This window comes from Phoca vitulina, unplaced genomic scaffold, assembly GCF_004348235.1.
Source record: "Phoca vitulina isolate PV1807 unplaced genomic scaffold, GSC_HSeal_1.0 scaffold3, whole genome shotgun sequence".
In the NCBI taxonomy this organism is placed as follows: domain Eukaryota; kingdom Metazoa; phylum Chordata; class Mammalia; order Carnivora; family Phocidae; genus Phoca; species Phoca vitulina.
Window position 1 is genome coordinate 9161158 of NW_022589706.1, and position 25585 is coordinate 9186742.

At 39.4% G+C, this 25585-nt stretch overlaps 1 protein-coding gene across 14 annotated transcripts in view; it reads right to left on the reverse strand.

Moving 5' to 3' along the window:
• The window catches only part of LCORL (ligand dependent nuclear receptor corepressor like), a 166282-nt gene extending 145337 nt beyond the window's left edge, over positions 1 to 20945 (reverse strand). For 3 of the 14 annotated variants that reach the window (XM_032400071.1, XM_032400077.1, XM_032400070.1), the window contains exon 1: positions 20549 to 20945. In XM_032400071.1, coding sequence (XP_032255962.1) covers positions 20549 to 20699 — 151 coding nt within the window. In that variant the 5' untranslated portion in view covers positions 20700 to 20945. Of the gene's footprint in view, positions 1 to 19490; positions 19774 to 20548 lie in introns of those variants that run through there. The other 11 variants (XM_032400083.1, XM_032400084.1, XM_032400082.1 and 8 more) reach the window with 9 other exon arrangements.
• Between the last annotated feature and the right edge of the window lie 4640 nt (positions 20946 to 25585).

The window sequence follows — 25585 nt, forward strand, 5'->3', positions numbered from 1 at the left end:
ATGTAGTTGAGGGGCACCTGGGTGGCTCAGTCAGTTAAGCATCTGCCTTCGGCTCAGGTCATGATCCCAGGGTCCTGGGATCAAGTCCCACATCAGGCTACCTACTCAGCAGGGAGTCTGCTTCTCCCTCTGCTGCTCCCCTTGCTTGTGCTCACTCACTCTCTCTGTCAAATAAATAAAATCTTTAAAAATAATAATAATAATAAAATGTAGTTGAGGGGCACTTGGGTGGCTCAAATGGTTAAGCGTCTGGATCTTGATCTCAGCTCAGGTCTTGGTCTCAGGGTCATGAGTTCAAGCCCTGTTTAAAAAATAATAATGTAGTTGAATTTCATGGCTGACAGAGGAGAGCTGTCAAGGGAAAGAGGGACCATCGATACTTAATACTATTTCAATAAAGAGATAGAAGTTTAAAATAATAAGATGACTAATATAAAAACAAACATTTGTTGCAAATGACAGTATTTTAGAGAAGACTAAAACAGTGACAAAGTCTTCATTTTTTTCAAAAAACATTTTTGTTAAACTCCTAATAGACACTTGCCTTAAAGACACAGTTTAGTGGGGAAGAAAGACAAAGCAACAAACAAGATCAATAAATATTACATAAAATGTGTGAGATGAGCAAGACTAGAGAGCTGAAGTCTAAGAGAAAGTGGGAGAAATAAAATAGCAAAAGGTATACTATCATTATTATTTAATCAGGGGAGGGGAGAAACGAGTGTTAGTAATGAGCATGGTAGTTAAAGCAAAGATGTTAATTTTAACATCAGAGAAGATAAATACAAGATGAAAAGCAAACACTCTTCCAAATAAATGATACTCAAGTATGACATAAGTAACTTGCAAAAGAAACCAGTTTTTAAGGGACAAGAAACTCAAAAGCAAAATATACTATAAACTCCGGCTTATCTCAGTGGCTTAACTCTACTTGAATTTAGTGACTTAATTCTGTAAAAAGAAATAGGTTTTTAAGCCCATAAGGGGAAGGGGACAGGAGAGGAGAGTCTATATTCCTGAAATCTTAACTCATTGTTGATACAGTTTATCATTCATCAAAGTCCTGTCTCGGCTCCAAATGTCTTCTGGCTATTTACAAAACTCAAGACCACCCTCAAAGGAAAAATAATATTACTTGCCACAAATGGGGTTATTAAGTATGCTATGAGTGATAAAAAACATTTCCCAAAAATACTTTACACAAATAGCTGTATGAAGAAAAGTACAAAAGGGACAACACAGACGCCTGACAAATTAGAAATTTTAACATAACTTTATTATTTTAAAGTAACTGCATATCTAAAGAGAATAAAACAAAGGCAAAGAGTATTAACTGTATTATTCAATTTCCATTAGATTTATGTTTATATTTATTTTTTTAGCAATGGAAGGGTGAATATACTGAAAAAACGCATTCACTCAACAATTATTTAAGTACTCAGCGAGTACCAAAAAGACAGGGAAAGAGAAAACATGGATTTTCTTTGCACACAGCACACACACTTTGAGTGCACACACACACATACTTTGAACGTGGTGTTATATATAAATAAATGTTTATGATAGAGGAAGGTGAGAGTGATATCAGTGCACAGAAAAGGGTACCAAATCCAAACTTGGAGAGGCTAAGAAAGGCTTCTTGGGAAAAGTGAAATCTAGTCAGCTAGGATGAGGCAGAAAAATAATCTAGGAGTTGAACCAAAATTAAAAATGTATAATGTGGGGCACCTGGGTGGCTCAGTTGGTTAAGTGTCTGCCTTTGGCTCAGGTCATGATCCCAGGGTCCTGGGATCAAGCCCCGCATCAGGCTCCCTGCTCAGCAGGGAGTCTGCTTCTCCCTCTCCCTCTGCCCCTCCACCCTGCTCATGCTCTATCACTCTCTCTCAAATAAATAAAATCTTTAAAAAAAAAGTGTAATGTATAAGAATGTTAACTGTACTGTTTGAAATAATGCAAACTGGAAACAACCCAATTATCCTTCAAAATGAGAAAAGATGAATGTTATACATATTTATATATCAGGATATTATAGGGCAATGAAAAGGAATAAACTGTATCTGAAGGCAACTACATGAATGGATCTTACGGATAGAATGTTGAGTTTAAGAAACTAGACACAAAAATATAAATGCTATATAATTCCATTTAAACAGTTTCCTAATAACAGGCAAAAATAATCCACGGTATTAAGTTGTCAGAAAATTATATTTGAGGAGGGAGGTGAGATTAGTTACAGGGAGAGGTTATGAGGGAACTTCTTGGGGAGGGGTTCTATTTCTTGATCTGGTGGTGGTTGCACGAGTATGTTCATTTTGTTCACTGAAGTTTATAGTCTATATACTTTTTTCTATGTAGTTATACTTTTTTTTTTTTAAAGATTTTATTCATTTATTTGACAGAGAGAGAGAGAGCGAGAGCAGGAACACAAGCAGGGGGAGTGGGAGAGGGAGAAGCAGGCTTCCCGCCAAGCAGGGAGCCAGATGTGGGGCTCGATCCCAGGACCCTGGGATCATGACCCGAGCCGAAGGCAGATGCCTAATGACTGAGCCACCCAGGCGCCCCTCTATGTAGTTATACTTTTTAAAAAGTTTGTAAAAAGAAGCAGTGAATAGCAACTATTGGTAATCCAAAAGGAGAAAACAAATATGCAAAAGCCCAGAGGTACAGTGTCTGAGAACCCCAAAGTAGTTCAGTGTGACTCCTCTGTAAAATGCTAACTACAATATCAATACTCAAAGTTATAATGAGGAGGGACAGAATAAATATAAAGTACATACCTGGTACAAGTATTAATAATCAATAAATGTTAGCTGGCAGTATTTCTATACTACTACTACTGAGCTACTGATGCAGCTGATTGATGGTAGTACCCAAGGCAGAATGACAAAAAGGGTAAGGTAGTACAGAGGCAGCAGGTTACACTGGGCTTTCCAAGCCAGGTTATGAATTTAGACTTTATCCTAAGGTTGACAGGAAACCAATGAAGTTTTTTACACAAAGAATCATGTGATCATGTTTGAGTTTAGGAAAATTATCCAAGGAAAGATGTGAAGCTTTAAAAAAAAAAAAAAAAAAAGACAAAAAAGATATCAAGAAGAAAGAGACTGTCAACAAATATTGCAGAGAGGTCCACTACAGAGAAAGGAAGAACAACAACAACAAAAAAACCACTGATTTGAAAATCAGTATGTAACAATTTGTACAACACGGTTAACTGGCACCTAGAATAAAAGGTACTCTAAATTTACAATTTACTACAAAAATCTCGATTTAATATTTTTTATATAATTGTAACTTTAAGCACACAAATGGCAACAGGACATCCTGTTCATTAAAATTAAACTAAAAACACATTTTTTTAAGTCCCCTGGAATCATGACAATTTTTACCACTAACGACAAGTTATACACATAGGCGGATATCTATATATCTCCATCTAAATCTCATAAAGTTCAGATTTTCTAAGCCATAAATTAATTTGCTGTGGTTCTTTTAATAAACACTCAAGACATAAGCACCAAATTATCATGAGTGTTGACATATATTATAACACTAATGTGAAAACAATTTAATAAGTTATTGTTATTTCAACAACAACCAAGTAAGATGAGTGCTCTGAGGGATTTTGACATATTAGCTATATCACTGTTAATTCAGTGGCTCTACAAGATTAAAAAACAATGAACTGCTCTTCAGCATATTCAATGAGTCTATTAATAAGCAGTACCTTCTTTGGTTTGCTTGATGAATAGAAAATGTCAGACAGATCCAAGACATAAGCAGCAATGGTTTCTTACTGGTTTTTAAAGCTATTCAAAACACAGAGGATAAAGATGGGAGGAAGAGAGGGAAAAAGAGGGTAAGAAAGAAAAAGTATGACAGAGAGAAAGAAAAATAGAGAAAAAGAGAGTAAGCTTCTGGGTTCTAAATTTTTTTTGGCTCATAACCAAAGCATATACAACCAAAAATAGTTTAATATTAAGCCTAAAAGCAGGAGGTAAGATGTCATATATATCATATTTTCCACAACTCTTACATAAATCCACAATTACTTGCACAAAATGTGTAATCTGGGATTATTCATATTAGAACAAGAAATGGGGGCACCTGGATGGCTCAGTCAGTTAAGCATCTGCCTTTAGCTCAGGTCATGATCCTAGGGTCCTGGGATCAAGTCCCCCATCAGCCTCCCTGCTCCAGTGAGGAATGTGCTTCTCCCTCTCCCCTTCCTCCCCACTTGTTCTCTCAAATAAATAAACAAAATCTTAAAAAAAAAAAAAAAGAAAGAAATGGATTACAGCATTCAGACAACCAATACATAAAATGTTTTGTTTTGTTTTGTTTTTTCTTAAAGATTTTATTTATCTATTTGAGACAGAGAGAATGAGAGAGAGAGCACATGAGAGGGAGGAGGGTCAGAGGGAGAAGCAGACTCCCCGCCGAGCAGGGAGCCCGATGCGGGACTCGATCCCGGGACTCCAGGATCATGACCTGAGCCGAAGGCAGTCGCTTAACCAACTGAGCCACCCAGGCGCCCCAGAAAATGTTTTGTTTTGATTAAAAATTTTAATATTAGGGGCACCTGGGCGGCATAGTTGGTTAAGCATCTGACTCTTGGTTTCAGCTCAGGTTGTGATCTCATGGTCGTAGGATCGAGCCCCATGTAGGGCCCCGCACTCAGTGTAGAGTCTGCTTGGGATTCTCTCTCCTTTTCCCTCTGCCCCCCTGCTTGTTCACTCTCTCTTTCTCTCTCTCACAAGTGGATAAATAAATTTTTAAAAGAAATTTTTCTTTACTATTAAAAATTAGGCCAGAATTTGTAATACTGTTAAAGCTAGATCAAAGGAATATGGAAATTCATTATGCTTTCTTCTACTTTTGTACATACTTAAAATTTCCCATAATGATTTTTATAAATTATGCCCAAGTTTTCAAATATTCTCCTGGGAAGGTTACTTTTGATTTCCACAAAGAAAGAGTAATCATGGTTTGCATAGGGTTGGTCTAAAACAGAGAACTGTAACAGTAAATTCATTGAATGGAATGTAGAAAGTAGCATTCCTATGACTTTCCAAACTTAAAAGCAAGTTAACAATAAGGTCAGTTGAATCTCAATTAAATAGCAGAACAACAATATTTAAAAAAAACAAAACTATTCACAATCTGCCCCTCAAGCCAATTTTTGTATTCCATGGTTTCTGCCACACTGCAACTCTCGGGGATCTATAATAATTTTTGGAAAAAACAAAACAAAACAAAAACAGAGGAAGATCAAGAGTTCAGTTTTAGGGGCATCTGGGTGGCTTAGTCTGTTGAGCGTCTGACTTTTGATTCCGGCTCAGGTCATGATCTCAGGGTTGTGGGATCCAGCCCCGCATTGGACACTGCACTAGGGAGTCTGCTTAAGATTCTCTCTCTCCCTCTCCCCCCCCCTCTGCTTGTGCATGCTTGCTCTAGCGCTCTCTCTCTCTCTCTCTCTCTCATAAATAAATCTTAAAAAAAAAAGAGTTCAGTTTTAGGTATGCTATATTTAGGATATCTGAAAGACATACAAGTAAGTAAAGAAAGATCAAGTAAATCAAATATTGAGATAGGTTAGTAACTGGGAGGATATAGAGAAAATGAAGGTAAAGGAAGTGTTTGGGATTTTGTTTAAAGATGGAATCATTATGTCAAAGCTATGGGGGGGTCTAAAACCTACAGTGAACCATGTTACACTCTAGCAACTTCGACACAATTAGGGAAAACCGATCTGAGACAGTCTTTCCAAATTATGTTTATTATAAATTATTAACAAACAACATACAATTACAACATAAAATTACTCAGTCTATCTAGGCTAAATTTTTGTGACAGATAATGAGGAATCAAATTTAGGAGGGAAAAAACAAAATACCACACACACAATAATAATCAAGGCCTAAAGCCACCTCTAGGCCTTCAAATGTTAAAAAAACAAGAATGCACAGGCACCACATCATTCCTGCAGCAGAAGTAGGAGCCTCTGAACTGTGAAATATGAAAAATATGCTGCTCTATATCCTATCCTGGATAACTGTCTCACAATCCAACTAGGCCTCCTAAAAGAAGCCTGAAAATAATTTTCTCTATTCTTCCTTTTTTTTTGTATGCTCATGGCTCATCAAGATCTAAAATCTGTTGACTGTAATGCATCATATCTTTTGAATTTTTCCTTCTCCTCCATTACTACTACTCTTATTTCAGATCCTCATAATCCTCCATTACTACTACTCTTAATTCAGATCCAAGAGGATCCCCAAGATCCTCTTGGTTGGACTATCTTGACGTCTCCCTGGTTGATTTGCCTGTCCTATTCCCCTATTACTCTATGGGCAGAATAATCTTATAAAACCACAAATGAACCTACGTCACTCCCATGCTTAAAACCCATCAATGGTTTTCCACTACCTATGAGTTATTTAATGGGGACGATAAAAATAGTTCTTATTTATATAACTGTTGTGAAAATCAAATGAACTCGAGTGTAAGCATTTAATGCCTAATCCAAAGTAAAATAATTAAAAATAACAATAATATTACTATTATATTCCACTTAGAAGTTTCTTCATGACTCATCTTCTCTCTTTTCTCATATCCCACAATCATCCTATGACCATTCTTGGACAAATACAAGGAAACCTGATCACTCTCCTCCTTTGTATCACAACGTTAATATTGTATATGCTTCTATTACAGCATTTATTATAGTAAAAAAACCTTGTGTAATCTACAAGCCTGTGCTTCATGAAAACAATTTAATGCATCTGAGTCCCCTAACACAATGCCTGACCCTGTAAATACTTACTGAAAAAAAATTATGAGGAAGAGATGTACAACAGGATCATAGCAGAGGACCATGCTTCCTTCAACACTGAAAATCCTATTATTCCTGATATAAAATAAAGGGGCAATTTTAGAATGGGTCTAAAGAATGAGAGGGTCAGCAAAAACTCTGTAACAGAGGATGAAAGGATCTGTGGGTTCAGACTGATGAGAAGAGTGAAGATAAAGAAGATAACTTAGTAAGATAAGTTAGATAAATAAGCTAATGTATACTCATAGGGATATTCTATCCCATTTGTAAGTTATACTGATGCCAGAGCGGAAATATTAAAAGGTCAAGTAATAAGGCAAAGGAGAAAAAATAGGTAATGATTAGGCTGATGTCATAATGTTGGTGTGTTTAACAACAACAACAAAAACTTACCAGGCACTATTTTCCTATACTCTAAATGGGTATAGGGGAACAGAAGTAAAGGGGAATTAAAATGAAACGATAAATTGTCATTAGCTATCTTCTATTTAATCATTTACCATTCTTTGGAAAAGTTCAAAAGAGATGGAAAGGAGATGGTCATCATTCTTGGAACTGGGATAGAGAACAACTTTATATCCAGACTAAAAACACTGACAATCTGTGCTGGGGAAAATCCTTGCCCCACTAACTCCATGCTCTTACCACCCGCTATTCCCAATAGATGACAAAGAAAGAAATTTGGGTATGTTATTTCTGATTAATCTACCTTAATAGAACCTTTAACTCAGATATGTGTATTTAAATAACAGAAGGCCCTATTCTCTCTTATTCTCTCACCAAGAACCAAGTGCTGAGGTGGTCTAAACTTTTCCGGAACACTTTTCCCTACCCTTGAAACTCAGGGTTCTGAAATCAAAGAGAAAACAGCACTATCTTACTAAAGCTTTAGACCCAACTATCTGATTAGGAAGGATCAGACTTGTTAATTTTTTAACCAGGTTTGACCAAGAGAGTAATGAAGACCTGGATGTGAATTCTACCTTCATATTTCCTACATGGAAAGTCTTGGGCAGCTTCTCTAAGCCTCAGTTTTCTAATCGGTAAAATGAAGATAAAAATTGTATTATTTCACATGTGAAAACTAAATGTGATTAATACACATACACATAGTATACGACACATGGTAAGCACTCACAGATATTAGCTATCATTATTTCAAAAGGCAATTCTTAGTGTTGGAAAACCTGTAAGACAATTTATATATTACTGTGTGGTTTTTTAAGGGCTGAAAGCGATTAATTCAAGAGAATGTAATATTTTGACTCATAACATTGCTTTTAAATACTTACTTTTACTTTGTAACAACTGTATTTATTTTAAAGATTTTATTTATTTGAGAGAGAGAGAGAAACAGAGAGAACAGAGGGAGAGGCAACGGGATAAGCAGACTCCCTACTGAACAGGGATCCTGATGCAGGGCTTGATCCCAGAACCCTGATACCATGACCTGAGCCGAAGTCAGACGCTTAACCGAATGAGCCACCCAGGCGCTCCTGTAACAATTTTAAATTTATAGAAAATGTTTTAAGTACGATACAAACTTTTATTTTTCCAACTATTTGAGAGTAAATGGCCTACATCATGTCCCACCACCCTTGAATTCTTTAACAAGTAATTCCTACAAAAGCATTCTCTTAGGAATATAACCATTAAAATCAGGAAATTAACAATGATACATTATGTACAATGTTATTGGACTGTCACTGCTCCTAGGCCCCTTCTCAGTGAACAATAGGGCATAAGCGTGTATATATACACACACATTTACTACATTTCTAATCTATATATAATGAAAACCATGCGTTCACACCAATATCTCATTTCCAGTCCAACGCAGAGAACTTCCTAGTTTTCTCCAATTCCGTATTTGAAACTCCCCTCTCAGACAGTGAGAGGCCTGGCTCCCATTATCTTTAATATTTATTTTTTTGACCAGTCTCCCTGTGTATAACCAAAATCTCCAATTGTGGCTGTCTCCCCTTCCCTACAGGGATACTTTCCTCACCCTTCTCACGCCTACCCTTCACGCCTCCTCCGTGTATATAACTTCCTCACTTTGTTCAGGCCCCTATTCCTCATGCCTGGCACCCCCCCTACAAGAATATCCTCCAGCTGCTCAGGCTCTAACATCCTACCTATACTGAGCTGACCCTCCATTGGGATGCCTTCCTCTCCCCACCCTCAGGCTCTGACATCTTACACTGGGATGTTTCTATGCATCAACTCCCTCCTCATCCAACTGAGCCTCAATACACCCACATCAGGCTACTCTCCTACACGGATGCCTTTCTTTCCCACCCCACCTCCAAGTAGATGCCCTCTTTATCCTCTTACCCTGTTCAGGTCTGGACAACCCTTAATAGGAACAACCAACCCTCCCTCATACCAAGTCTACTATTCTTCACAGATACCCTGCTGGGACTCTGACAACTTGCACCAGCATGCCCTTCTAGGCACACTACTCCTCACCTCTTGAAACTCCATCAACCCACATCGGGACCCTCCTTATTCCTGTCAGCCTCTGGCATTCCACTCCTCTCTCTACCACATATACCATCCAGTGTAGACACCTACCCTTGCTTGGTCCCACCTGATGGTTTTACTACTGAATTGTTCAGAAGAGGAAGAGGAAGAGGATAAAGAATTGATAACATTTTAAAGAAAGAGATACCAGTGAATAAACTACATAAGCACCCATAATCAGAGCTGATTAAAAGCATAATCTATTTATCAAACTATCTGCTTTTTTCACTTAAAAAAAATAGTGCTCTATTCTTTCTAAATTTAAAGTCACTTGATAAAGAAGTTAGTATTGTCTTTCCTTTTTCACCAAACATGGATTTTATTTAAGTATCTTACACAGGTAGAAAATCTAGTTCATTAAAAAAGAGTTTAAGAAATATGGTTGTTTCAAACACTAGAATTAAATATTTCTTTAAATATCCAGAATATGAATTTTGACTTTTCAGTATAATAATAGCTGAACTTACCTACAGATATAACTGCAAAAAAGCCTGGATTGTTGGAGGAATAACACCTTTTCCTTGCTCCTTGTTTCTATGAGGAAGGATTCTTCACAAGCACAATATGAGCCTCTTTTCACCCCTAGGGAAGTGAACTAACTGCATGATCTGATTGGTGATTTTGTAAGGAATAATTGAGTAGACAGAGCTAAGTTCTGCTTCCTTTCCCCTTGGGAGTGAACTACTGGGAAAACATACCTGCAGAGAACTCGTATTTTGCTCTGCTTTCCTAGTATGCCTAGGACTAGGTGGGTAAGTTGGCCAATGCCAGACCATAAGAGCTCCCACCAAGCTCTTCCTCTATCCTGGTCTCATCAGCAGAAGTGATATTTTGGCTCCCATCTTTTTCCTTATTTTTTAAGTTGTTCGAGCCCAGGCAGAAAAGAAGGGTGCCATTTGCGATTCAGCTATCCAACGTCTTAATTAATATAGTGAAGTGGAGATTGCTCATTTTCCCAGTTTTGACTTAAAAGGGCTGCTTCAATTTGAGATTCTTAAAACTATTACAAACAAAAAAACCCCTCAAACCTGAACCAACAGCAGATGTTCAAAATGAACATAAGCCAACTTATCTGATCATGCTTATTACCCGTTTAAAAAAAAAAACTTCAAGACTAATAATTTCTTCCTTATAGAGGCCATAATTTATACTTCCAGTCCCACTCCCTACTCCCACCTTATACTCCAATGACACTAGAATGCTGAATATTTTCAGAATATATCATTATTTAAACTTCTATACTTTTGCTTATACTATCCCTCTGCCTGTTCCCTCCACCCTACTCTCCCGCTGGATCATTTAACTTAGGGATAAGTGAACTATGATCTGTAGGCCACATCTGGCTATTTTTGTAAATAATTTTTTACTGGAATACAGCCATGTTCATTCATTTATATATTGCTTTTGCACTTTAACAGTAAAGTTGAGTAGTTGCAACAGAGACCAAATTTATTATCCCACACTTTACAAAAAAAGCTTTTGTACAGCACAGGAAACCTTATCAACAAAACAAAAAAACCAACCTACTGAATGGGAGAAGATATTTGCAAATGATATATCTGATAAGGGGTTAAAATCCAAAATATATATGGAACATAAACAACTCAACACCCCTCCCAAAAAAATCCAATTAAAAAATGGGTAGATCACCTGAATAAACATTTTTCCAAAGAAGACATACAGATGGCCAACAGACACAAGAAAAGATGCTTAGCATCACTAATCATCAGGGGAATGCAAATCAAACTACAATGAGATATTACCTCACAGTCAGAATGGCTAGTATCAAAAAGACAAGAAATAACAGAGGGATGGGGTGGCCGGGTGATGGACATTGGGGAGGGTATGTGCTATGGTGAGCGCTGTGAATTGTGTAAGACTGATGAATCACAGACCTGTACCTCTGAAACAAATAATACATTACGTGTTAATAAAAAAAAAAAAAAAAAAGAAAAGAAAGAAAGAAAAGGAAATAAGTGTTGGAGAGGATATGGAGTAAGAGAATGCTTAGGCACTATTGCCTGAAACGTAACATGGTGCAGCCACTGTGGAAAACAGTACGGAGGTTCCTCAAAAAACTAAAAATAGAAACACCATATGATCCAGTAATTCCACTACTGGGTATTTACCCAAAGAAAACAAAAACACTAATTCAAAAAGATATATGCACCCCTATGTTTATTGCAGCATTATTTACAACAGCCAATCCAAGTGTCCATTGATGGATGGATGAAGATGTGACACACACACACACACACACACACACACACACACTAGAATATTACTCTGTCATAAAAAAATGAAATCTTACCATTTGCAACAACACTGATGGGCCTAGAGGATATTATTCTAAGTCAAGTAAGTCAGACAGAGAAAGACAAGTACCACATGATTTCATTTATATGAGGAATCTAAAAAACAAAACAAACATAAACAAACAAACAAAAAAACCCAGACCCTTAAATACAGAGAACTGGTTATTGCCAGAGGGGAGGTAGGTGCAAGGATGGGCAAAATAGGTAAAGGGGATTAAGAAGTATAACCCTCTAGTTATAAAATAAATAAGTCAGGAGATGAAAAGTACAGCATAATGAATATTAAAAAATATTAAATAAATAAATATTAAAAAAAAAAGTTTGCCAACTCCTGCTTTCACTCAATCTCTGGAAGCCTCATCATTTCAAATCAAAATTAATTGCTCCCTCTTCTTTCTATTATACGAGCTCTAATACTTAACATCCCTGATAACTGTCAGTGCTTTAATAAAAGCAAAGTCTAAGCCCTATTCCTAGTGTATACAATAAGCTTTTTACCCACCCACAGTCCCCACCTCTCCCAACAATTTCCACATGGTTAGGGGAAGTATTTTGAAAGAAGCTTCTGCCCTTTTCTCTACCCTTTATTCAGGCCTCCCAAAGCAAAGAGGAATGACTAATATTGGCAACATCTTGATAGTTGTTCCTAGTGGGATGAATTAATGTTTTAAAGGTCATTCTTCATGCATGGCAAGCCTCCGTCTCACTCCGCCTAGATGGTCATACCTACCAATAAGCAAATCACATGATGAACTTACCAAGCTCTACCAGGCACAGAGTTCCCTGCTGGCTGCTCTATCTTTGATAGGTTGGTAAGTTCAGTTCAGGAGGACAGGGAGTAAAGAAGTCTGATTTGGCCTCAATTCCAAGCCACGTTCTTCCATACTACCTACTGTTTAAAAAGTTAGTATTTTAATCTCTGATTCCTAAGTCTATTTCCAGTTCAGAACCCAGTAAGGAAGAAACACAGAATCACACCCCATCAACTGGCACACAGTAGGGCTCACGATATTTGATGACTAACTGACAACAGTAAATTAAGTGGAAAAAAATCATTCCTTTAAATTGTGTGACACACTAATTCTGCACATATCTTAGTGATGAACTTAATTAGGAAAATATTTTTTAAAGAAAAAAGAGATTTTTATTTATTTTTTTTTTATTTTTTATTTTTTTAAAGATTTTATTTATTTGACAGAGAGAGACACAGCGAGAGAGGGAACACAAGCAGGGGGAGCGGGAGAGGGAGAAGCAGGCTCCCCGCTGAGCAAGGAGCCCGATGTGGGACTCAATCCCAGGACCCTGGGATCATGACCTGAGCCAAAGGCAGACGTCTGCTTAACCGACTGAGCCACCGGGGTGCCCCAAGAGATACTTTTATAGTTCACATTCAGTGAGTCAAACCCAGCCCATCCTATTTATCTGTCTCAGTATCTTGCTGCATTCAAGCCTCAAATAATATAAAAAGTAATCATCAATTATTGATTCAAAAAAGCATTCCCCATCATAATGGTTATCTCTCACCAAACCAACAAACATCCCTAAACCCCAGGTTCTTCCAATTACTGCTTCATTTATCTGTTTTTCCTCAAAATGTAGCTTCTCAAATGAGCAGTCTACTACAAATGTTATCTCCTCTTATATACATCTTAATTATTTTCTAGCCTATTACAATATGGCTTCCTTCCCCACCACAGTGCTGAAATTACCAGTTAATGTCACTTAGAACCTACATGTTGCCAAAAACAATGTATACTTCCCTGTTTGAAGGTACTTAACATCTCAACAACATGTAACAATCCTTTCTTATTGTAACACTCCTTAGATTTGGTGATACTACTATCTCCTGGTTTTCCTACTTATAGCTAATTGCCTTACTTTTTAGTGTAAAAGTTCAGTGGACTTATTTTGAGGCTCCCCTTCTGCCCAAAGAATGTTAAGATTTCTTAAGGCATGGTATAGAGTACTCTACTCCTTTCTACTTATACTATCCCTTACCCCTAGGTGATCTCATCCATTTCCATGGATTTAAGTTATATTCTTTATGCTGCTAATACCTTAATTTATACCTAATACCTTAATTTATATCTTCAGCCAGAAACCACTACTATATAAGTATTACAAACCTTTCCCAAAAACAAAAAAGAGTGAACATATGAGGACAGATATTATCCTAGTTTACAGATGACTTGTGCCAAAGGCTATAATGATTAAAGCCAAGAAAAAAACCATATTCTCTCAATTCTTAGTCCTTTCTATCATTTGTGAAGACCCAGTCCCTTGTCCCTAAATGGCTGACTACTTAAATATGAAGACTACTGGACAAGTTACTTCCTACATACACACCCTGCACATACCCATCAGAAAAGAACTGGCCAATCTGAATGAAGAAAGGTCTCAAACTTGTTTTTCAATAAATAGAAAAGACTCTAGGTTATAATTGATTTTTAAAAGTGACTGAGGATGCAGGGTAGAAGATATAACTAAAAAGATAGTCAGGAATTTGGGGCAATGTGTACAAAAGAGAAGTAAAAGCAAATGAAAATGTATGGGCTGTAAAGAAGCAGCTAGACAAATGGGGGAAAAGCAGTCTGGTAAACTGTGATCAACTAATTGAATATGATTATGAGTTTTCACTTGATGAAGAAAGACAAATGGGAGATGCTACTGCTTTGTAAACTAAAAAACCAAAACAGGTATTCCAAATAATGACTTAATATAGATTATAAGCTAGACTGAAACACAATAAAACCAGCAATGCAGATGATCTAGTATGATACAGATTTTTAAAATGAATTTAAACTAATTTCTTGTATTCAGGTACTCCAAAGCCAAAAGATTCCTTAGAATGTAGGAAGGCATCATTCTTCTGATCTCCCCATATATGAAAAGACAGGATTATGCTAAGTGATATACTGTGATTCTAAAACTCTGACTCTTGGGGCGCCTGGGTGGCTCAGTCATTAAGTGTCTGCCTTTGGCTCAGGTCATGATCCTGGGGTCCTGGGATCGAGCCCCGCATCGGGCTCCCTGCTCGGCGGGGAGCCTGCTTCTCCCTCTCCCACTCCCCCTGCTTGTGTTCCCTCTCTCGCTGTATCTCTCTCCGTCAAATAAATAAATAAATCTTTAAAAAAAATAAAAAAATAAAAAAATAAAACTGACTCTGTGGCTCTAAAATAACCCTGGAATATTGATCATGCAAGCCCTCACTCTCTTTTCCTCTAATATGCCTCATGATCCTTTTATTGTTTATCAGCATTCCCACCAGAAAGAATCTATTGGCAAAAACATAAAGCTCAAAGCTGCTAATAACCTCTGTAAATCACTAATAATAATACTTACTATTTATGGAATGCCTTCTATATGGTAGACACATATTAACATATATCAACATAACTAATTCTCAAACCAATTTACAGATAAGAAACTGAAGTATAGGGAGGTTAAGTAACTTGTCCACATTGGTAAGTGGTAACACTAGGCTTCAAACACAGGTAGTCTAGCTCCAGAGCCTATTTATTTGCAGTATTTTCTATACAAATAAAAGATCTGGAGAAAGATAAATTAAGTTGTGGGTTTGGTTATTATCAGCACATTTGAAATAAGTGGTACCATGGTATCAAGAGTTGGCTGGAGCTACTATACTATAGAATTATGTTGTCCAATGAGGTAGCCACCTGGCCACATGTGGCTATTAAGCACCTGAAATGTGGCTAGTTCAAATTAAGATGTGCTAAATGTATAAAATGCCTAACTTCAGAAATTTAATATTTAAAAAAAGAATGTAAACTAACTCATTAATAATTTTTGTATGGATTAATGTTAAAATATTTTGAGGATATTGGCCTAAAAAATGTGCTTTTCAAATGTGGTTACCATAAAATTTTAAATAAAATATTTGGCTCCCATTATATTTCTACTGGACAACACTGGTATGTAGAAAAGAAACTGGAGTTTATAGAATGATTCTAATCAAATCTTTGCCATTTTGTTTTGTTGTTGCAACCTTAGGCAAATCAGTTACACTGAGTATTAGCTTCTGTATCAGAAAAAATAGGGTTTAAAAACAGTCCTGGGGCGCCTGGGTGGCTCAGTCAGTTGGGCGTCTGCCTTTGGCTGGGGTCATGGTCCCAGGGTTCTGGGATCGAGCCCCACGTCCGACTCCCTGCTCGGAGGGGAGCCTGCTTCCCCCTCTCCCTCTGCTCTCCTGCTACTGCTCTCTTGCTCACTCTCTCTCTCATTCTCTCTCTATCTCAAATAAATAATTAAAAAACAACAACAACAACAAAAAGTTCTGGAACCTACTGTTCAGTTTTGGTATCTAAATCTATTCTCCACTAAAAAAGAATGGAGGGTTCTTTGGAGAAATGGTTTATGTCGGGGCTGGGATAGGTTAAGTACAAGATGAACCCGGAATATCTTGTTTTGGCAGGAAGGAAGTGCTCAAAAAGTCATTTGAGAGATGAGGGTGAGAGGGGTTGTAAGAGGTGAGACTTGTCAAAAAACATTGGAACCAGCTTGATGAGGCTCCCAAAGACCAAACCTGAGACAATCTGGGAATCAAAGTAATGACAGTAATGGATTTAACCATTAAATAAAGAATCCATGAGTTCATGCTGATAAAAATAACTGGATAAATAAATAAATAATGGAGGAGATAAGAAAGATTGCTTTATGACAGAATACCAAGTACTAATTAGAGAAGGAATGACGAAGTTAGAAAATCATGAATGGATATTAAAACTTGTGGATGAAATATTGGTGAGACTATGTTAATATTCTGTTCCTCAAAATATTTTCCCACAAATTACATTATTAATTACAAAAGGATAAATAATAACTTTCAGGGAGAAATATGGAGAATACCACCTTAACCAAATTTTCAAAGCCAGCATCACCAACATCGGGACAAACCAACATCATGAACCTCAAGATATGATGTACTGATAAAGAGAGAACATCTCTTTAGAGGTATTCTGCCAAATATGTATAAGCAATCTAGTCATGAGAAAACAACAGACAAATTCAAATTAGGGACATTCTACAAAATAACCATACTGTACTTTTAAAAAAATGTCAAGGTCAAGAAAAACAAGAAAGGCTGAGGAAGTGTTCCTGATTAAGAGAGACTAAAGAGACAGTACTACCAAATGCAATACATGATCCAGGACTAGGAGGTAGGGGGAGCTTATAGATAAAAGAGATAAAAATTGAGCATGGATTATGAAATAGATAATAGTATTATATCATTTTTAAATCTCCTGGTTTTAATAATTTACACTGTGGTTAGGTAAGATAACGTCCTTGGTTTTAGGAAATATACACTGAAGAATTTAAGGGTAGAGAGGTATGATGTCACTAAAGTATCCTCAAATGGTTCAGAAAAAAATAGATATAAGGCAAGAATGATAAATGCTGCATAATGTAATACAACTGGTGAATTTGGGTAAGGGTACGTAGGAATTCCTTGTACTATTCTTCCAACTTTTCTTATAAATTTGAAATTTTATCAAAATTAAAAGTTAGCAAAAAGTAGAAAAACAAAAAACTTGGCCTACCTCCCAGACTGAATATCCTAATAGACTATATAAGACCTGGTAATATTTAAAAATATGCTAATGCATTTCTTTTATGCTTGACTTTACTTTGTTTTAAATTTAATGACTTACCAGATACTAACTGCATTATATATTCCATAAGACCCAAGACTTTATCCGTTATCACTCGATGTCATACTGAGTATTAGGATGCTATTTACTATAACCAATAAGCATGCAAACATTTGTTAGCTGAGCATACTCAAAATTATAGCACTGTATAGGATGATTATAGAAAAATAAATTATAAAAAGCACATTATAAACAGAGCTATTAATTAGGACATAAGAGTTTGTAGAACAACTTTTCAATTAAACTGTAAAAAAGAAAAACCAGAATAAATCAGAGTAGTCACAAATCTAACCTAAAGACATGAGTTCCACAAATAGAGAAAAAGCAAACATCACTTTCCTTATCAAGAGTTAAGCATCTTAGCTAACAACCACCAGCAGTCATGACAACTAAAATGAACTTTTTCCCTTATGAAATTAGAATATTATATATGAGTTATAAAAAAAATCAGATTACTTTAAAAACTTGGGCTAAGAATTGAGATTTAAAACTTCACTACCGGCTCAATACTAATTTGCTGTATGAGCCTAGGACATTGCTTACAATTTCTGTCTCATAAAAATAAGACTTTTGGATCATTTTCTTTTCCAAATTATAGAAAGTATAATTTATGAAAATGATTTCAAGCAATAAGAGCACTGAATATATTCAATACAGAAATATAAACATATATAATATATATAAATACACATATAAATATTCACACACATGCAAAAGGAAAAAGATTTGGGCTTTTTTGTAAATATGTTTACAAAGTTAAGTATTGAATATAAGCACGTTAACAGCAAAAGGTAATTTAAGATAATCACACAAACTACATTTAATCCTAATTCACACTATGAATAAGTGCTTCGCATATACAATACTGAAAAAAAAACAATCAACAAGTGTATATCCTGTTTAAAAGAGTTTTAATGTTTATGTAAAAATAACAATAACAAAAACAAAGTATGAGATGGGTTTTACTAGGTCTCCTGGCTGGGACTATGGGAAACAACTCTCAAATATAGTTAAAGCCCAGGAAAAAATGTCCTCTTAAATACAGTACAGTTATACATCACATTAAAAATATAATATAGAGATTGCATGTTAGACATACCGCATCAACTCAATTTTCAATGTCTTCCAATCTTACTTGTGTGTCTTAGTAGGTAAGGCAGAAAGATATCTAAATCCCTTTTTCCATCAAATCCAATATCGTGTTTAAAATCTGACTATTTTTCAAAACTACACATTTTTGTGATACAGAGCCATACTTAATGTATCTAAACAAGAAGAAAAGGGAAAAACCCTAAAGTATTCCAAAACATAAAAACTGACCGAAGACATCTACAAATCACTGTGTGCCTCGGTAAAACTTAACACAATTATATCGTTAGCCAGTGTTTCAATGCTGTCATCCTGCCTGATTCCCACCAAAGGAACTCAACAATTTCTAAACAGGTTGTCAGTGAAGAGATCTTTACGTAAGCAATTATAAAAATGGGTCCATTTTGTATTCAGGAAGCACTAGCAACACTTGGCTTAACATTTTTATAAAAGAATACCCTGAGGGTTTTAATTTTTTTTCCACTTTTTCTAAGAACTAAAATCACTTATAAATACTTGACTAAAGCTATTTCCCAAAATATTTCCTTAAATAAGACCAAAATATATTTTATAAGGGTAAAACAGTTTATCGCTTAAAGTGAACTTAAATGCTCCTAGACGGAGCAAGCTTCCTTCTTGTACATTTTCCTATATCCACCGTATTCTGCAGTGCACATTTCTAAGCTGAAGCTGTACTAGTTTATTCTACCACGGTCTCCTTTTCACTAGGGAAAAACAAGAAAGATCTTCAGGCGCTAACCAAACAAATCTGAGGGGGGTGTGGGGAAAAGGGGCGCGAGGTGGCGCAAGAACAGATGGAAACAAGGTAAGAGAGTTGTTTTCTTAAGGCAATAAGGTACTCCTCAACTCCAAATGCCAAGATTTAATCGCCAGTCGAGCAAACTGCTACTGCTACCATCCACTCCTTAAGACAATGCAACCTTCCTTTCTACCTCTATTCCTACTCTCCAACCCACAACCCCCTTCCAAAACAAACAGGCACAACACACCCCATCCCATAACCCTCACAGTCCCTTCTGTGCCCACTAAACCAACCTGCTGGGTAACAGCTCCTCGCACGTCTCACTCAGACAAAAAAAGCGACCGCGGCACGGTGGGGAGTTCCCACAATCTCCTGCCACCCCGAGCAACCCGCAGAATGACAGCCCCAAGCCCAGAAGTTTGTAGCAAAACGATTCCGACCCCACCAAAAGGGAAGACGGAATTGCAAGAGAACGGGGATGGGAGGTGGGGAGGGCGATGTGCGTGTATGTGCAGGGAAGGGTCCATCACATGACAGTACAAGAAGACCAGAGTCGTCCGGGCGTCCGCGAGGGGAAAAGGAGGGGGGGGAGGAGGGGGGGAAGGGTGCCGTCGTCATGGCAACACCCCCCATCCGTCCAGACTTCCAAAGAGGGAGGAAGAACTTCAAATCCCAACCGTCAGCGCTCGAGCAGCTCCTTCTTAAAGGGGTACACACAGCGCCGCCGCCGCCGAGCGCGAGAGGGCAGAGTTGGGTGCCCCCGCCCCTCGGGCGACGCCCCCGCTGCCCCTCGCCCCCCGCCGGCCCACCCGCGACCCCCGCCCCGCGAGCGCCCGGGGGGTCGCCCCGGTCCCAGTCCCCGGGAACTCGGCCGCGTCCGCCAGCCCGGCCCCCGGCGGCGAGAAGGGGGTGTGTGTGCGCCCGGCGGGGGCGCGGACCAGCCCGCCTTCCTCCCGCCGGCCCTGCCAGCCGGCTCCCCTCTATCCCAAGGCCGACCCACCGGGCCGCTGCCTGCCCCCCGACAGGGTGGACGGCGGGCTGCGAGGGGCGCCGCGGAGTTTCGGGGAGAGCGCGAGCGAGCGGTTTCCTCGGGGGCTCAGCGAGCGGGTCCGAACTAACAGTTCCTGAGAAGCCCAAGAGCTGAGAAGGGAAGGAGCGCGAACCGCGCCGGGCGAGAAGCCCCCAGACAAAAGGCGAGCGCCGGAGCCGCCGCGCCGCCGCCGCTCCCATCGCGCTCCCCCATTGAACTGACCCGAACGGGAGATTCAACTAACCCCCTCAGCCACAAACTCCTCGGGCTGCGGCAGCCGTCGCCGCGCGGAGCCGGGGCTCCGGCCCGTGTCTCTCTTACCTACACAGTGCATGAGGCGGTGGCGCCAAGAGTCGAGTTCCCGCCGGAATCCTCTCCTCTCCGCCGCGCACCGAGGGCTCCGGCACTGAGCGGCGGCGGCGGCGGCAGCAGCGGCGGCGGCAGCGGCCATTCTCTCTCTTCCCTTGTCCATCTGCGTCCCGCGTCACGCGCCCTCATTTACATACGAGCGGCGCAGGCACGAGGCAGGGGCGCGAGCCCTCGGCGCGAGCCCCGGAGCGCGCGCCCCCCGGAGGGGGGGTTGATTGACACGTGTCACTACCTTCCCTATGCCCTTCCCTCCCCCTCCCACCGCTCCCTCAGGGAGAGGCGGGGAGGGAGCGTGAGGAGAAGGAAGCAACCTGCAGCTTCCGCTGACCCCGCCTCCCCATCCACTCCCATCTCCCTCCTCCCCCCGGAGTTTACTCAAGCAAGCCATACTGCTCCCGCCGCCGCCCGCGAAAATCCTGAGCGGGAGCTAGAGGCTCGGAGCCCGGCCAGAAACCGGCGTGGAGCGGACTAGCAACGCCTCCCTTCTGATTTCGCGACGCGACTCGGGCCGCCCGGAGACTTCACTTCCCAGGCTCCGTTGCGCCGGGGTCCCGGAGCGGAGCTTGCCGCCGCTACGCGATGCATGCCGGTCCTTGTAGTCCAGCAGGAATGGGCACTCACCAGTTCTCTCACAGTGGGCTTGCAGACTGGCCTTGACTTCTTTGCGCTGTGCAGCTTGTGCGCTTAGCTTCCAACTCGCTGAGCACAGGACTGCGTAGCCCGCGTCGCCGAATCTGACCCAGACGCCTTAGCTTCCCTGGGCTCCTCGATAAGAAGAGCGGTGGAAACCGCCAGAGTTGTCTGCCCTTTTAGGGTTCAGGCTGCGCTTTGTGCCTTAAGTGCTGGAAACTTTGGGGGTCACTGTCATCCCGCCACCAAAGGGAAAGATCAAGCCGGCCATTCGGCTGCATCAGAAATAACTGCCATATATCCAGAGAGAGATCCCACAGTGACTTCAGTTTCCAGGGTGAAGAGATCTAGGAAAGAGAGAATATTTGCAAGGATTAGGGAAAAGATGAGGGGCTTTTCATTGAAAATTGTTTACCGGGGGATTGGGTGTGGCTGGGTGAAAACTCCAAAAAAAGAAACTGTTATGCTCCGCAAAATGTAAACTCCTGTAGGACAGCGACCCATTGAGACGTCCGTATATTGGCATCTCTCACTTTCATGACCTTCGTACAGTGGGTGGCACGGGATTTAGCACTTCACAAATGTGATGAAATAAATTCTACGCTGTGCTAGAGAAAATACTTCTTCTTCAGAGAGAGGGAAAACTTTTTCTTTATTTGTTTCTTTCTTTCTTTCTTTCTTTTTTTTGTGAAAACTTTTGATTGGATATAAACTCCAATGACATTTTTTTCATTTCTGCACCAGAGTGCATGGGTTTCTGTATATGTGCAGGTGTCAAGCCAAAGCTAAGACTCCCAAAGTTTGCTGGGAAGTACTGTGTATTAGTGGAAATTCATGCACAAGGCTTTGGGAAATATGCTTTACTCTTCTTGGAAACTCCTATGCATTCAGTTTCACCCTCCCTTTTTTGTGGCTTATCCTTATTGGCCTGCTTACTTGCTTGCTTGCTTACTTTTTTTTTTAGGAGAAAGTATTTCATTGTTCATCATTACCTCTCAATAGTGAAGATGTAGTTTTACATTTCACAAAGAAAAAAGAATGAAATTTGAATTTCACAGTCACCTTTTCCAGAATGGTCACAATTGAAGAAGCAAGTGAAATCACTAGTGAAAGTGCTTTGGGAATTATCAGCGGATGATTTCAGTTACAGATTCCACTCAATTGCCAAGATGATCGGCCTTTGAAGTTTTCATGATCACTTTTACAGTAATCTACATTAGTTAGGATGGGCTAGGTTATAGTGCAGTAACAAAAAATCTAAAAATTGTAGGGGCTTAAAACAGCAACAAAAAAGATATTTCCTGCTTACCTGCCTGCTCATGGGGAGCTGGGTTTGGGGTGGGGAGGCAGAGGAGTTTCACTACAGATGGTTCTCACCAAGCAACCAGAAGGCTTGAGAAGGTTCCAATCTCTAGAACTTCCCCACTTGCATGATATGCAAAAAGAACATGAATGGCAAACTGGTTCTTCCTGAAAGTTATACAAGTCAATTCCACTCACATTTCTTTGACAAAAGCAAATCTTATGGGCATGCTAACTTCAAAGGGACAGGGAAGTATAATTCTATTTGTCCAGAAGGAAGATAACCCAAATTTACTGGTGAACTGACCAATGCTTACTGCAATTCATTCTTCTGGTCATCAATTTACAGTTATTCAACTTAAACTACAAAATACTTTAACTCCTTTCACAAATGAGACAATCAAAAATTTTATTCAGTAATGGCATTAATTTCAAAGTTCAGCATCTCTGGGTGATGCTTGGTAGTCCCTAAATTAGAACAGGATAAAGCTTCTCTTGTTAAAGAGAAAGTATCTATCCTCCCTGTTTATACACATATGCACACTCAACATGTAGTGCTGGAATAGGGACAAAATAACCACGGTAAACATTCCTATTTAGAAAGGGGAAGAATGGGAGACACACATGAATAGTTTTAGCAAATATTTTACCACAGCCAGCATGGATTGCCAACTTTCCAGACTCTAACAATAGTCTCCTTGCCACCACCCACTGAGTTTCTAAGTCACTGCTACATATTTTAAGTTTTCTGTCATAACTATACCTCCTGGGTACCAATTTCTACATTAGTCAGAATGGACTAGGTTATGCTTTAGTAACAGTAAACCCAAATCTCAAAGGTTTAATACAAAGTTTTTTTTTTAATTTCAAGTTTTTATTTAAATTCTAGTTAGTGAGGGCGCCTGGATGGCTCAGTCGGTTGAGCGTCTGCCTTCGGCTCCGGTCGTGATCCTGGGGTCCTGGGATGGAGTCCCGCCTTGGGCTCCCTGCTCAGCAGGGAGTCTGCTTCTCTCTCTGCCTCTGCTGCTCCCCCTGCTTGCTCGCTCTCTCTCTTAAATAGATAAATAAAATATTTTTTAAAATTCTAGTAAGTGAACATATATGGTAAAATTGGTTTCAGGTATAGAATTTAGTGATTCATCACTTACATATAACACCCAATGTTCATCATAACAAAGATTTCTTACTTAAACTGTATGTTCTCCAAAAGTCAGTATCAGGGAGGATGGGGAGGACTGTCCCATGTCCATTAAGGGACCCAGGTTTATGAAACCCCACCATCTGGAAGCACCCTAGTCACCATGACAAGAAAAATAAGATGCTGAATCACAGTCCAGCTCTTAAAGGCTTCTGCCAGAAGTGACATAGTTCAGTGGATGAAGCAAATCATGTGGCTGTGCCTAATTTCGAAGGAGTGATATATCAGATGGCTTTAAGGGCATAACAAACCACTCCAAAACTTAATAGCTTAAAACATCAACTATTCATTTAGCTCATGATTCTATGGAATGGCAATTTGTATTAGGCTCAGCCAGACACTTCTGCTGGTCGGCGCTGCACTTCCTTAGGTATCTGTGATTAGCTGCCTGTCAGCAAGGCAGCTCTTTTTCTGGGAGTGAGCTATCAGCTGGGACAACAGAGCAATCAGGCCAGGTGTCCCTCATCATCAAGAGGCTAGCCCTGGCTTGTTCACAGGGTTGCATTCACAGTGTTCTAAGAGCAGCAAGAGAGCAAGACCCAGTACACAAGCACTTTATAAGTTTCAGCTTGAGTCACATTTGCTACAGTTCCAACGGCTAAAGCAAATCATATAGCCAAGCTATATTAACACAAAGAGCTGGAAGACAAATTGCAAATGGATGCAGATAGGGGAAAAGAAATAATTTGCCACTTTTGCAGTCTACTGCATATGGGAAAGTGCAATGCTACTGTGTTCCCCTGAAGAATGAGAAATAGAAATATCAATGAAGAGAACTAATGAATATCATTGCTGAAGAATTTCTGGAGAGAAGGGAAAGATCATGGCCATATATAATGAAATACATAAATGGAGCCAACTTTGGAACTCAGCTTGACTTAGAAGAGCAAAGAATTTTCCATGGCAAGTACCACAAAGTATATTATAATAATCCAATAACTTGACTTTAGTGTAAGCTCAATAAACATAGAGATAGGAGTCTAGCTGATTCACTCTTGTATTCTCAGCATCTAGTGCTGTTCCAGGGACTTAACTGGTGCCTAATATTTTTTTATTGATTTGACAAATGTTTAGGATATCTATAAAGCCAAGGATAGAAAAAGGGTCATATCCAAGATGGTCCCCTACACTGAAAATCTAGTTACACAAAGGAATTTTCCTATAACAACAGATACATGATATGAAAATATTAATGTTTGGTGTGCCTGGGTGGCTCAGTTGGTTAAGTGCCTGCCTTCAGCTCAGGTCATGATCCCAGAGTCCTGGGATGGATTCCCGCATCAGGCTCTTGGCTCGGCAGGGAAACTGCTTCTCCCTCTGACCCTCCCCCTCTCATGCTGTTTCTCTCTCTCTCTCTCAAATCAGTAAATAAAATCTTTTAAAAAAAAAGAAAATGTTAATGTTCTTTGGAAAGATGTTTTTGTTCTATTTCCTACATACATTATATCAGTTATTTATTGCCGTGTCATAAACCAATCCATAACTTAGTGGCTTAAAAGAGCAACCATGTGTTATTGTTCAAAAGTCTACAAGTCAGATTGCCATTTCTGCTGATTGGAGAGGCTCTGCTGATCTTGGTTGGAATTGCTAATCCTGGAAGCTGCATGATCCAAGGTGGCCTCACTCTGGTCTGGAATTTGGCTCCCTGTTTGCTGGGGTAATGAGAATGACTGAGCCTTGTCCCATCATCCAGAGGCTGGCTAGAGCTTATTTACATAGTGGCAGCATGTGAAGTACAAGAGAGTAATATGCAAATGCTTTTCAAGACTTTGCTTGCGTTGTTTACTTGCCACTGTTCCATTGGCCAAGGCAAATCACATGCCCAAGCCCCAAATCTGAATAAGAGGACACTAACAAAT